We start from the raw sequence: 12,397 nt of genomic DNA on the forward strand, positions 1-12,397 counted from the left end.
TAAAATTAAAGGCCCCCTGGGTATCAGGGTGTGGGGCTAGCTCCCTGCTGCTGCACACACTCCTAGGGGTCAGGGGGGATCCATGCCCCCCAGATCTGTGCATGGTATGGGGGCTGCACACTGCCTGCTGCGGGCTCAGATCCCTGTCCTGCTGCCCTCCCCCAGGTCCTCTGCAGCCCAGCAGGTGCAATCCAGTGCTGCAGAGCATAGTGGGGCCATGTAGGAAAGCTGCTTGCTATTGTGAGCTCTGAGCTGCCCTGGTGATGCATCCTCTGCCCGTGTCACAGCAGTGGAGGTGGCAGGGGAGGCCCCTTGAAATTTATCATATTTTACAAGCTATAAGCTTTGTAAAACTTTGTTATATATATGATCACTGGAGACTTGCTAGAGTTTTGTAGCTTAATTTCTCCAAGAATCAATTAAGATTAAGTATGTTCCAGCCAAGGCTTCAGCAGAATCTGCCCTTAAACTTGCAGTTATCTGTTGTTTCAGGTCATACGTGGTTTCAGTACTGGGAGCTACCTGACTTGAATACAGAGGGGACAAGAATGAGGGCAGGGAAGTAAGCTGGACTTAGGAAGGAAGAGGAATAGAGGCACATCAGTGTGGATCTACATCTGCAGCAGTGCCAGCTCCAGCCATGCCAATTGTGACAGTGCAATCAGTTGCAAGTGCAGCAAAAGCTGCTTTTGTGCTCCCACACACAGGCAGCACCTGGGGCTGCTGCCCGAGTCACCCCCCATCAGTTAAGTTACTGAAAAGGAGACTTGAGGCTGGCAGGGACATACTGTACAATTTAAGGACAAATTAAGCCTACATAGGCAAACTTAATTCTGGCATTTCCATGTGTAAGTGCTTAATTTTGCAACCTTAATCATGCTTTTTTAATATAAGATTTTATATAATTTTAGGCATAAGGGATGAGGGGATCAGAACATCAGCAGCCTTGATAACAGATTGAGCTTGTCAATTTATGGCCTCATACAGACATTTAATTTCTCCTGGGAGATTTGCTGCTCTCACAAGAGAAACCATGAGTGTGTTCAGCCTCTTAGAGTAAAAATGGCTGCTCCAGAAGAAAAATAACCTGGGAACAACTAGTGTTAAATTACTCCCAGGAGAGTTTCTCATGGGAGAGTGAATATTTACACAAGCTGTGGCTTCTCTTAGAAGATAACATTATCCTCATCATTCCTCCTCCTCCCCCCATTAGGGAGACTCACTGCTGCTCCATGAAGGAGCAGAACCCCCCCCCCCACCCACACACACATCCCTTCACAATTCTCACATTGTACTGCAGCATAACACAGGATGACCATGGGAAGTCTGCACCAGCCAATCAAGGCTGACCTATGGACTGCTGCCATCTGTCACCAAGCAGACTAAGGAAGTCTGTAGAAAGTGCTGAGATGTGCATAGCTTCCCCTGCCCCACACCCCCAGCTGCAGCACTACAAGCTCTCCACTTTTCAGGGCCTCAGCATTAGAATGTCAGTACCAGGAGAACAAACCTGAGAGAATTCTCCCAGATTATTTAAATGTATGTATGTAGCCTACATTAACCAAGGGTGATTTACTGGTCAAAAGCTCAGGAGAACAAGAATAATTAGATATATTTGTCTTTTTACTGAAACCAAGAGTTCAGCTGTTTCTCCACTGACATTCCTGAACACTACTGAACGTAAGAGAGGACAAGACAATGCTCAAGCACAATAGTAGCAGCCAGGACCTGCTTCTCTGCCCATGAACAAAGTTACAGACTGAGGTTACAGACCTTACAGTGCCCATTTGTGGGGCAAAACTCTGGTCACTGAGTGGACACTGAGAGTGTTTTGTGTATGTTTTCAAAACCAAAGGATTGTAAATAACTAAAATAATATGGTGTGTGCTACAGGTCTGCCCAGGAACTGGCATGGGAATGTGTGAACCTTATCCCTGGCTTTTCATATATTTGGCTTAGAGAATTAACCCACATCCTTGACTTGGCTGTAGCTTTAAGCTTTCTGAGTTGCCCAAGTCTGAGTACTGGCTAGACTACAGCTGCAGGCGAGGCACGTATTTAGAATCAACTGAGCACAGCAATGGGGTTTAGGAAGTCATTTCTGTTTGTAATTAATAAAATAGAGATTACACCTCAATGGGTAAAAAGGCTCATTAAAAAGTAATACCATTTCAGTAGACATCTTTTCTTTATTGTCAGTAATAGCCCCCACAGGGATATCAGCAAAGATAAATACAGATTTTTGCATTTTAATAAGACAGGTTTTATCTGCATTCTGGCAGTTTTGCTAACTGTTCCCAGGACACATTGTTATTTTTTAATCACATGTACAGTAGCTTAGTACATCAGAATAACTGCAGCCTTTGTGACTATGTTCAATTAAGTTTATGCAAACAACAACACATGGCATAGTGAGCACTTATGCTGGATATTTATGTGCCATGGGAGTGTTTTTGTCACTAAAACATGTAAGTATCTAGAGAAATGCAGGTATCTGGTAAAATGCATTTCTTAAAGCTTGCTTTTTTTTTGTTATCTCTCCCCCTAACAATTAGCTAATGATCCCCAACCTAGATGGGAGAACAAAATAGCGAGATTAAGAGGTTGCAAGCATGGAATAATTTGATCCAACATATTTGTGGATTCTACGGGGAAGTTTTCATTTAATAGGATTTAACTTCTCGAAGTACTCAACACATATTTTCATTCTCTTAATATCAAATGTTTTCACTGAATTTCTAAAGCATTACACAAGACAATTACCCATTACTTCTAACTGCATCAATAGATACCACATACCTGAACTGTATGTCTAATGGAGAAACACCATATTCTTCCCACAGACCAAAGAATATATGCTACATAGTATGCTCTCATTACTCATTCAAGTTTGTGGGAACATTTCTGATTTTAAGCAAAACAAAATCTCTAAAAAGACATGATACAGTAAGGTTTTACTCATCACGACCCAGACAACAGCTTCAAGTAGACAGCTCACTTCCTTTAACAAGATGAACTATGAGGAAACCACTTACTGGAGTTGCAAAGAACTGTTTATATGACATTTCAGTGCTGACACAATGATTTAACATTTTTGGGGACAGAGCCCAACAAAACCAAAAGTCCGGTAGTATTCCAGTAAATGTCTCCCTGCTTTCTTCCTATTTTCTCAAAAATATTTACAAAACTGAAAAGTTTTCTTGGTTTCCCCAAGTTGTATGCTACTTGGCAACATTAAAGCACTTCTTTCAAATTACAAATATCAATCAGTTAAGGTTCCTAGTATATCAATTTTACCATTTGGAAACTGAGGCCCACAATAGTTAACCTTCATCTTCCCCAAAGTCATACAGCAAGGTTAAGGCACTGCCAGAAACAGTGCTCAGATTTCTTAGTTCCCAGCCTTGTAACTTAACCACAAGACTATTTTCTTATGAAGAGTTCAGGTTTTCTATTTTCACAGCTTTGTGGGCATTTCTCAGTAGCCCTCATTATAACCATAAAAAGAATGTACAGTTTAACAACTCAGCAGTTGCAAAGGGCATTATTCTATAATGTGATATACATATTGTCAGTCCTGGAGGATCCTTTTTTATTTATATACAAATAAATAATTTATTATTAGGCAACTCTGTAATGTTTGCTATTATTAAGACAGTCTGATGTATCTAATTATAAGACACTGTTTTTGGTTGCTTATAACTTTTCTGTACTTAAGCTGTCTGGTCTAAAATCAATTAGCTTGGGAGTCTGTTGCAGGTCCATTCTTTTGCTGTTGGAAACTTTCCTCTAACATGGTACACTGGGTACAATGCTAGTGGAAAACATGTTTATGCCCTATGAAACAAAATCTGGCAAGCTGTTGTTTAAAAACCCTCAAGATTTCATGCTTTGGAGTAGGCACTTGAAATTTGTCAAGTGTGGCTTTTCTATCAGGTAAGTTATTTTTGCTATCTATAAAAAAGTGCCCATGTTGGCCAAGGTATAAGCTTTTGTGATGGGCTAGCCAGTGGTGGCTTGGCCCAGGGGTTTTGAAAAGATCAAAAATAATTGAGGGGGGATTTCCTTTTCCCTGCCAATCAGGCCCCTGGAAAGGGGGAAGGCTTGCCCTGCCTCACCTGAGGGCCAGGTAGAGAAACCAGACCTGAGTGAAGACTCAACTCTCATGTCCCCCGATTGGTCCCACCGGCCACCTGGAGGGGGATAAAAGGGGTGGTGCACTTGGGTTGAGGAGCTTCTGTAGACTTCTAAGTAAGAGTGTCCTTAAATCACAATTTCTATCATTACAGTGAGGTTTGAATTGGATCTAAAATATAATAGATACAAGCAGACATGCCACTTCCAAACAATTCTCAGTAGGCACATCAACATGAGATGTGTTACTGAGCATTAGGCTAATGTACTGCACAGTACAGGTGAGTGTCTACATGTGTGCGCCCTTACTGTGCAGTAAATTCTCTTAATGGCCAAAAAGAACAGACATGGCAGCATACCTTGTAATGGATCAGTCTCTGGAGTTTCTTGAAGAATTCTGAGTGCGGAAGAAAGTACCAATTGCCCTTATACGAGAAGTGCCTGGTCACTTTCCCTTTTAGACAGCTCATCAGTTGTATTATTAGCTTTAAGAACACAGAATAGAGCTTTGCTGCTTCCTTGTCTTAGTGATCCTGGTCACCTAGCACTAGGAGCTTCTGACTCACTACACCAGTCAAGGCAGAGAGTAGGGGTCTATGAGTCCAATTTGGCTTGAATTTATTATAAGGAGGGAGTTTGGGACTCGGATGAGAAGCCAGCTACTGCCTGGGTGAACAGAATGGGACTGGGAATGGGAAGCAGGAGTAAAGAAGAGACAGAATTCAGAAAGGCTGGAGGGACAGAATAGGAGGACACATACTCACAAGTGGGGAAGTGCATTTCCCTAGGGACGAATAGCAGCAGCACAATGTGTGCCATCATTACTTGTCCCCAGGGAGCACCTGTGTCACATGCAATCTGATGTGCAGCAAGTTGCCCCAGGTAGGGTAGGGGAGGCTGGGGCCAGAAACTGTGCTGGCCCCAGGAGCCTTACCTGAGTAGAAGAATGTATGTCCACAATAATGCGCACCCCTTCAGAGCCTCAGGTAAATCTCTCTGTTCCCCTGCTGTGTGCATATACACCTGAAAGCTAGTGGGAAAATACCAATTCCTCCTCTACAAAGATGCCAGACAACCTATTACTCCTACCAATTACTTCATCAGCTCAAACAGTAGAGTTCTAGGCTGATGACCCATGTGGATACAACTACAGAACCACTTGATGGAATTTATTTTAGTTTGTAGCATTTTTTTAATATAAAAAATGTACACAAAAGATGTGATTATTTGCTGTATCATAATGCATGCGACAAAGAGGGTTGAGTAAAGGTTACAAAAGAAACATTAATTTTGGCATTGTCTAATTTGAGTGCTTTGTCTTAATAATATTGATAATATTTCTTAAATGTAATTTTTTGTTATACATATAGCTACATATAAAGAATAATACAGTGAGTAGGGGTAACATAATAATATAAAATATAATGTTTCTAGTTTTGTTTTGAGTATTTTACTATATGAATTCAAATATTTGAAACTGAAATGGGCTCTCATTGCTCAGATATAGTTCTCTAAAAACATCAACTCGATGCACAATGGCAAACAAAAATGTAAATAGGATGCTGGGCATCATTAAGAAGGAAACTGAAAATAAAGTGGAAAAGATCATCATGCCACCATACAAATTCATGCTGTGTTTGCATCTAGAATACTGTGTGCAGTCTTACTGCATCCTCCCCAAAATGTAGTAGAACAGAGCTATACAACTGGTGACCTGAGAGCAGCACCTGACCTGCAGGGGGTTAAAACAGGGGTGGGCAATTATTTTGGGCGGAGAGCTGCTTACCCAGTTTTGGCAAGCTGTCGAGGGCCACATGTGTAGCCCCACCCCTTGACAGGTACCCCGCCCCCTGGTCACCATCTTGGGACCAATGTCCCAGGGCCAGTGCTGGTGGGGCACAGGATGGCAGGGGTCTGTGGAGCTGGGCTAGGCTGCACCAGCAGGGAGAGGGGGGAGCTGGTTTGGCTCCATAGAGCCCCTGCTGGCTGGGACCCTGTACTCCTGCTGCTCTGCTCTGGGTCCCACTGGTGCTGGCACTGGCACTGGGACACTGGTGTGGGTCCCATGCACCCACTCACTCCCAGTGCCCCCTAGCCCTGAAGTACTGGCAGGGGGCAGCATGCAGCCCAGACCCTCTGCTCCCCAGCAGGGAACGTGGGGAAAAGCAGCCCCTTGCCTGCCCCATGGCCGGCACTCCCTGCTGCAGCCACTCGCAGCCCAAGCCCACCCCTTACCTGAGGTTCCAGTGCAGTGCAGCCACATGGTCCCAGGCCAGAAACCCCTGCTGGGGCGGGCAGGCTCTGCTGTTGCGGGAGCCCACTGGCTTTCCCTTGGGTCTTACTGTCCCTGCTTTCTGTCATTTTTGACAGGAACCAAAGACAGATAAATATTAATTTTCAAAAATGTTTAGGGGCCTTGCAGGCCAGATAAAATGGCCTCGTGCTGTATTTTGCCCACCCCTGGTGTAGGCCCATCAGAAAACTACAAGCCCTGCTCCATTGTTAAAGGTATTATCAAAGACACAATGCTAAGTTAGATCAGTGATCACCAACCAGTCGATCTCAATCGACTGGTCGATCATGGAGCTTCTGACAGTCGATCTCAGTCTGTCAGAGGCTCCACGATCAGGAGCAGCAGGACGCATGTGGCTAGGCTGGGCTGAGCCACACCCCCTGCCACCCAAGCTGGGATGGGTGAATGGCATCAGAGCCTGGGCAGCTTGTCCAGGAGGCGGAGGGGCAGGGTGGGGTGGGGCAGGGTGCTCTTTACTTACAAAAAGTGATCTTCACCATAAAAAGGTTGGAGACCACTGAGCTAGATGGACCATTGATCTGTCCCAGTATGGCACTTTCATTCTTATGGTATTATTTCTGTTCTATGAACAGATAAGAATTGCAATTAGTTTTGCCAGGAACACTGGCATGCATGAATCTAAAATATTTTGATCAGCTTATACTTGTGAGCATTGAATACAAAATTGGGCATCAAGTCTTCCCAAAGTCAACCATATAAAAAAAAGTCTAAGTGATTCTTTTGGTGATTTTATTCAAATACAAAAGTAAGGGCAATATCCATCCCTAGAACTGGAATGTAAAACTTACTGGAACATAAAACTTATCGGTTCTGTTGTTGGTGCTCGAACCACACAGATTCCAGCTTCCTTTCTCATAGCTGTGTTGACTGTGCAGGGCTACAAGGAGTTGACACTGATATACAGCAATATTAAACAGGTATGACTCAGAGTATATATAAAAATCAAATCCGATGAGTAAAGGGTACCAATTTTACAAATCCTTTTCAAACTAAACTGCACTTTAATGAAACTTTAACTGTTGAAAATGTAAAATCCTATAGAATAGAAATAAAATACTATTAAAAGCAGCAGTGACATTTGCTAAATATCTGCTATGCTCATATTACGGTTCTCTCAAACTCTTTATCTACTGCCTAGTTATATTTGCTACCAATAAACAGTACCTTTTGCAAGTGCCATTCTCTACCTTCTGAAAGGCAGAGCTATACTGCTTTTCTTTCCCCTAGAAGGGTGGAGAGGAAGCAAAGAGTATTGTGGGATGTTGGGGGTCTGAGAGACCCTCTGTAGAGGTTTTCTATTATTACAAGGGTAAATATAGTGCTAAAATTTAATGTGCATCCATAGTATTAAGTTATATCAGGGTATATAGAGACTTATATTTCATATATATTTCTTGTGGTGAAAATCAGGATATTGTTTTTGGGAGCTCAAGACAAGTTAAGAATATATTTAGAGAACTAGAAAGCAGATATCAGAGAAAAGAGAGGCTTTAGCCTCCATGCTTGGAGACTGGGACATGGAAAATGGTGAAATAAAGTTGTGTAAAAACAACGGCAATACTACAGCTGATGAAAGAACAGGAAAGCAACAGACCAATGGGAAAGCATTAAACAAAACCAAGTGATCCTATACATCAAATACAAGGATCTAAATGCCATGAAGAAATTCTTTTGACATCAGAAACCACGCGGCTAAAAGATTTTAAAGTTTTTTCTCCTGATTTTCTCTACAGGTTTAGTTTTTCAGAATATACTATTCACCTCATCTGAACAGATGGATTTGATAAAGTAAAAACAAATGTGTTAGTCCTCTTCATTTCTCTATAGTTAGTTTCATTTCCCCACATACCTCATGCACTGTCCCCTGCCATTTCCCACTGTTAACAATTTTTGTTTTAATATCCACAGGTTCCTATGTTTTTTAAAATCAGGAATCTGTATTGCTCCTGGTTCATGGCTGCATTAGTTTTCAGCTCATTTAAAAAGTGCTATTGGATAATATGACATCTTTTAATTTTTTTATTTAATTAAAAGTCAGAATGATTCTGAACACGAATTTCCCCAATTCTGCACAGCACAGTTTCTGGCTATTACTGAACAGTGGTGTATTATACGCACTGTCTGAGGTTCCTGTGCAATGTAGCATCCTCTCCTATATTAGTAGATAAATTGAGCAGATTAAAAAAAAGGCAAATTTCATTTTGTAGTATGACATTTTCCCTCCCAATAAACTCAAACTATGACTGCAATTCATAGCTGCACATTTCAGACCCCAGCCCTCCAATTAACAGTATAAAAATGGACAACATACTTGTACAGGGTCCCAGTGATTTCAATGGGGCTCCATTCCACGATAGCAGTCTGCCCCTCAGGCTATCATTTGAAGAATTGGGCACAGAGTTAAGATTAGAGTAGATTAAAGAAAGATGATGATTTATGAATATTGATGACTTATGAATATTTGAGGACCTGGGAATATTTGAGGACCTGGGAATTAAAGGCAGTATATAAGCAGGAGAGTGTAGGTTTCCTACTAACTTGAACCTGTGCTATCCTAGGCAAAGTGAGAGCTAGGTACAGTTAATTCAGAATAGAGAACCGGGCTCAATTTATTTTGCATTATGTGTAACCCTGTTCCCTCATGCCTAGTGCACTGGACTTGGGAATCAGGAGACCTGTAGTGGTAGCAGTAGGGTCCTGGCATGGCTCTGCAACGGCTCTCTGTTGTTGGGCAGGCTGTCAGGGAGTCAGCCACCTCCTCCTTGGGGGTGGAGAGGAGGTGTGGAGTACTGTGGATGCAGTGGGTCTGAGAGACCCTCTGTAGTGCTACATGCAAGTGGACAGATGGTGCACATAGCACTACAGAACACAGTGCTACACGGAAGTTCTTCTTTGAAGAAGTAGCATGCTTGTTGTAGTGGATGCACCATCTTTGTGGTACTATGAAAAGTGAGAACGTTTGCATGCTTGCTTTTCCAGCATTACATGGGTGCATATACTGCTAAAATTTAACATGCAGGGCTTCTCATAATTTTGTAATAAAGTAACATTGTCCTTGCACAATGGTGAAGATACTTTAAAGCCTGATTTTAATTAAGCTGTCAACTGTAAGTTTAACTGAAGGATAATTGGAAAGGAGCCCTTATCTGAAAAGACAACGGACTGAGTAAGCTCTGATGCTGATGGTCCATCCCAATGCAGGTATTTGTAGAGGCAAACAGTGTATGCTTCTGGAAGTATTTCACTTATTTCATGTTCTTAACTTCTCTGAGACAGTTCCCTCCTAAAACCCCATTTTCCTGACAATTTCCTAAAACTAATGGCCATGTGGTGCTTGTTCTCTGTGGGACTTTCCTATCAATTTTCTTTTGCACTATTATTCTTTGACACGTCCCATGGCTCAGCTGATATAAATGTCTTCTAGAGAGGGAGAAGGCCCAGAGAAAATCCACTACTACAATAAAATTCACATAGGAGGTTCAGATTCACATAGGTAGGTGTTGGCTTTACAAAACCTTATGTTAGGAAGAGAGTAAATGCTCTAACACACTTGACAACTTCTAGGTGGATGTGAGAAAGGCTTGGAGTACAAACCAGATTGGGAGCACAAATCCAACAACCTGGAAATATTTCTAATTACACTGGAAACTGAAATCAGCATTACAGAGTAAAGACCAAAGAGCCTGATCCTACCATCCTTACTCATAAATAGTACTTTACTCCACCAATAATCCCATTGAAATCATCGATATACTCGGGGGTAAAGTAATATTCGGGATGACGGACAGTGCCAAGATTGACCCCAAGAAAATAAGTGATTGTTTTGTTTTGTGGTTTAAACATGATTCAGTCACTCTGAAGGCTTGTGAGCGACTGTTGTGCAGAGGCAGATAGTTTTAGGATACAGCTAAATTAAAATCACTGGTCCAAGCAGACAGCATGGGGACATTCATCCACTATACATTTTCAAAGCAGTCTGTTCCCATGCCTTGCACACTGATGGAGACAAACTTGTTTGCCACCAAACTTTGTAAAGAACCCAGCTGGCACTAGGACTTATGCCTCTTTGGTTCTGTAAAGAAGAGTCTTTGCAGTCAAATGATACTACTGGATAATCTGCACCTTGATGACCGTGTACAGCCTTTATAACTTTGCAAAAGAGTCAGACTGGAGCCTAAAGTGTGTACAGGTTTATTCTTAAGGGGATAAGTGAAACATATGAACTGGAGGCTTTACGTCAAGCTGAAGCTCAGCCGAAGGGAATGAGAAGAGTTCTTTGTAGATAGAGAAGGGATCTCCTGACCACAGAAAACCACCAGGAATTTACAAGAAAACTATCAATTTATGATGCTGTTCAGCAGAACAATCTTGCTTAAATACATAGTTCAGTTTCAGAAAATGCAAATGAATATCACCCCAAATTAAAGGCATATCATAGTCTTCACCTTGTTTCATTCCCTCTGTAGGTACTTCATTCCTCTGAGGTCTTTGGCACCATTTCCCTAACATCTTTTTCTATAAATGTTAGTGACTTCTCCACAAGCAAGCCATAATACTAACCACAGTCACAGCCAGGACTGTCAGCTGAACACCACAATGCCATGAAAACGTACTTCTCACTCCTCAGGTGCAACTGTTCCACAGTCTATTCCCTACCCGAGACATCCAGACATGAAAATATGCTGGTCACTATAAGTAAGTTTCCTTATTTAGTATGTTGGTGTTAAGGCTAGGCAAGCCATCACAAGTATGCAGTGCCACACTCCAACCTGACACACATTTTCCCTGCCATAATATTGACACAATGCTTTGCTCTTTAAACCTAATCCAAGACCACATTTGCATCATTTTAGGCAGAAATTTAAAACCTATTACTGAATACACCCTTAATATCCACCATCTTTTTGTTTTTTAATAAAAATCTACTGTACACTGGATTTGTTTCTTACCTGTCCTATACCCAGTGTTGTTGAGATACACTGCAAAGGTACGTGGTTCATGTGTTGCCTGCCATGAAGGAGAAGAGCAGTTTTCATTGTTGGTATATATGTTGTGATTGTGAACATATTTCCCTGTTAGCATGGAGGATCGAGATGGGCAGCACATTGGGGTGGTTACAAAGGCATTGATGAAAGTGGCCCCTCCATTTTCCATGATCCTTCTAGTTTTGTTCATCACTTGCAAGGACCCTGAAATAAAAAATAACTGATTACAATACAATTAAATATGTATTTGCCATGTTACCCGATTTCTTAAAAACATATAAAGGTCAAATTAATTGCCTTCAGTCACTGGCTTTGGCCACCCTGTAACTTGGCTGGCTCTAATTTTAAGTGAATGGTAAACAGTTTATATCATGACCTCAAAAATATTTTTTCAGAAGTCTAAGTAGTCTGAGTTAGTTTTCTTTCTTGCTTAATCATGAAGCAAAAGTATAGATTAACCTAATTATTTAAGGTTAAGATGTTAGACACATGAAATTCACAGACCAGTGGGTCTTTGACTGTTATTGTAGAAAAACTATCAGTTACCTAGGGCAGGGGTTGGCAATATATGGCCCATGGAGCCACTAGATCTGAGCTGTACAGCCTGAGAAGTTTGCCTATGCCCACTTGCCAGCACTAAGAAGCAAAGAGCAGAGCCAGGGCCAGGCAATTTCCAGCTACACCCTTACCACTATTGTTCTTCCCTCTGTGTACAGCACTGCCCCTGGCTGTGGCATGTGCACAGCTTCCAGGCCTTTCAATAATAGGGGAGCATTACATTCCCATAGTAAGTCAGAAACAGCAATTAACTCTACATTTATCATCAGTTAATAGGCAAAGCATTAAATTATTTTTCAGAAGACACTAAGAGATAAAATTCAATGACAATAACCCTTTGAATGAACTTTGTCTCTGTGCAGATAGGGGGCATGTGGATCACTCTCAATATCTAAGTGTTAATTCA

At 41.8% G+C, this 12,397-nt stretch overlaps 1 protein-coding gene across 4 annotated transcripts in view; it reads right to left on the bottom strand.

Annotated features, from left to right (window-relative positions):
• SULF1 (sulfatase 1) overlaps positions 1 to 12,397 on the bottom strand; it is a 175,868-nt gene that overhangs the window by 66,008 nt on the left and 97,463 nt on the right. For all 4 annotated transcript variants that reach the window (XM_059723992.1, XM_019498559.2, XM_059723990.1 and 1 more), the window contains one exon: positions 11,398 to 11,637. In XM_059723992.1, the coding sequence (XP_059579975.1) occupies positions 11,398 to 11,637 (240 nt within the window). The remainder of the gene's footprint in view (positions 1 to 11,397; positions 11,638 to 12,397) is intronic.

This window comes from Alligator mississippiensis, chromosome 3 (genome assembly GCF_030867095.1).
Source record: "Alligator mississippiensis isolate rAllMis1 chromosome 3, rAllMis1, whole genome shotgun sequence".
Taxonomy (NCBI): domain Eukaryota; kingdom Metazoa; phylum Chordata; order Crocodylia; family Alligatoridae; genus Alligator; species Alligator mississippiensis.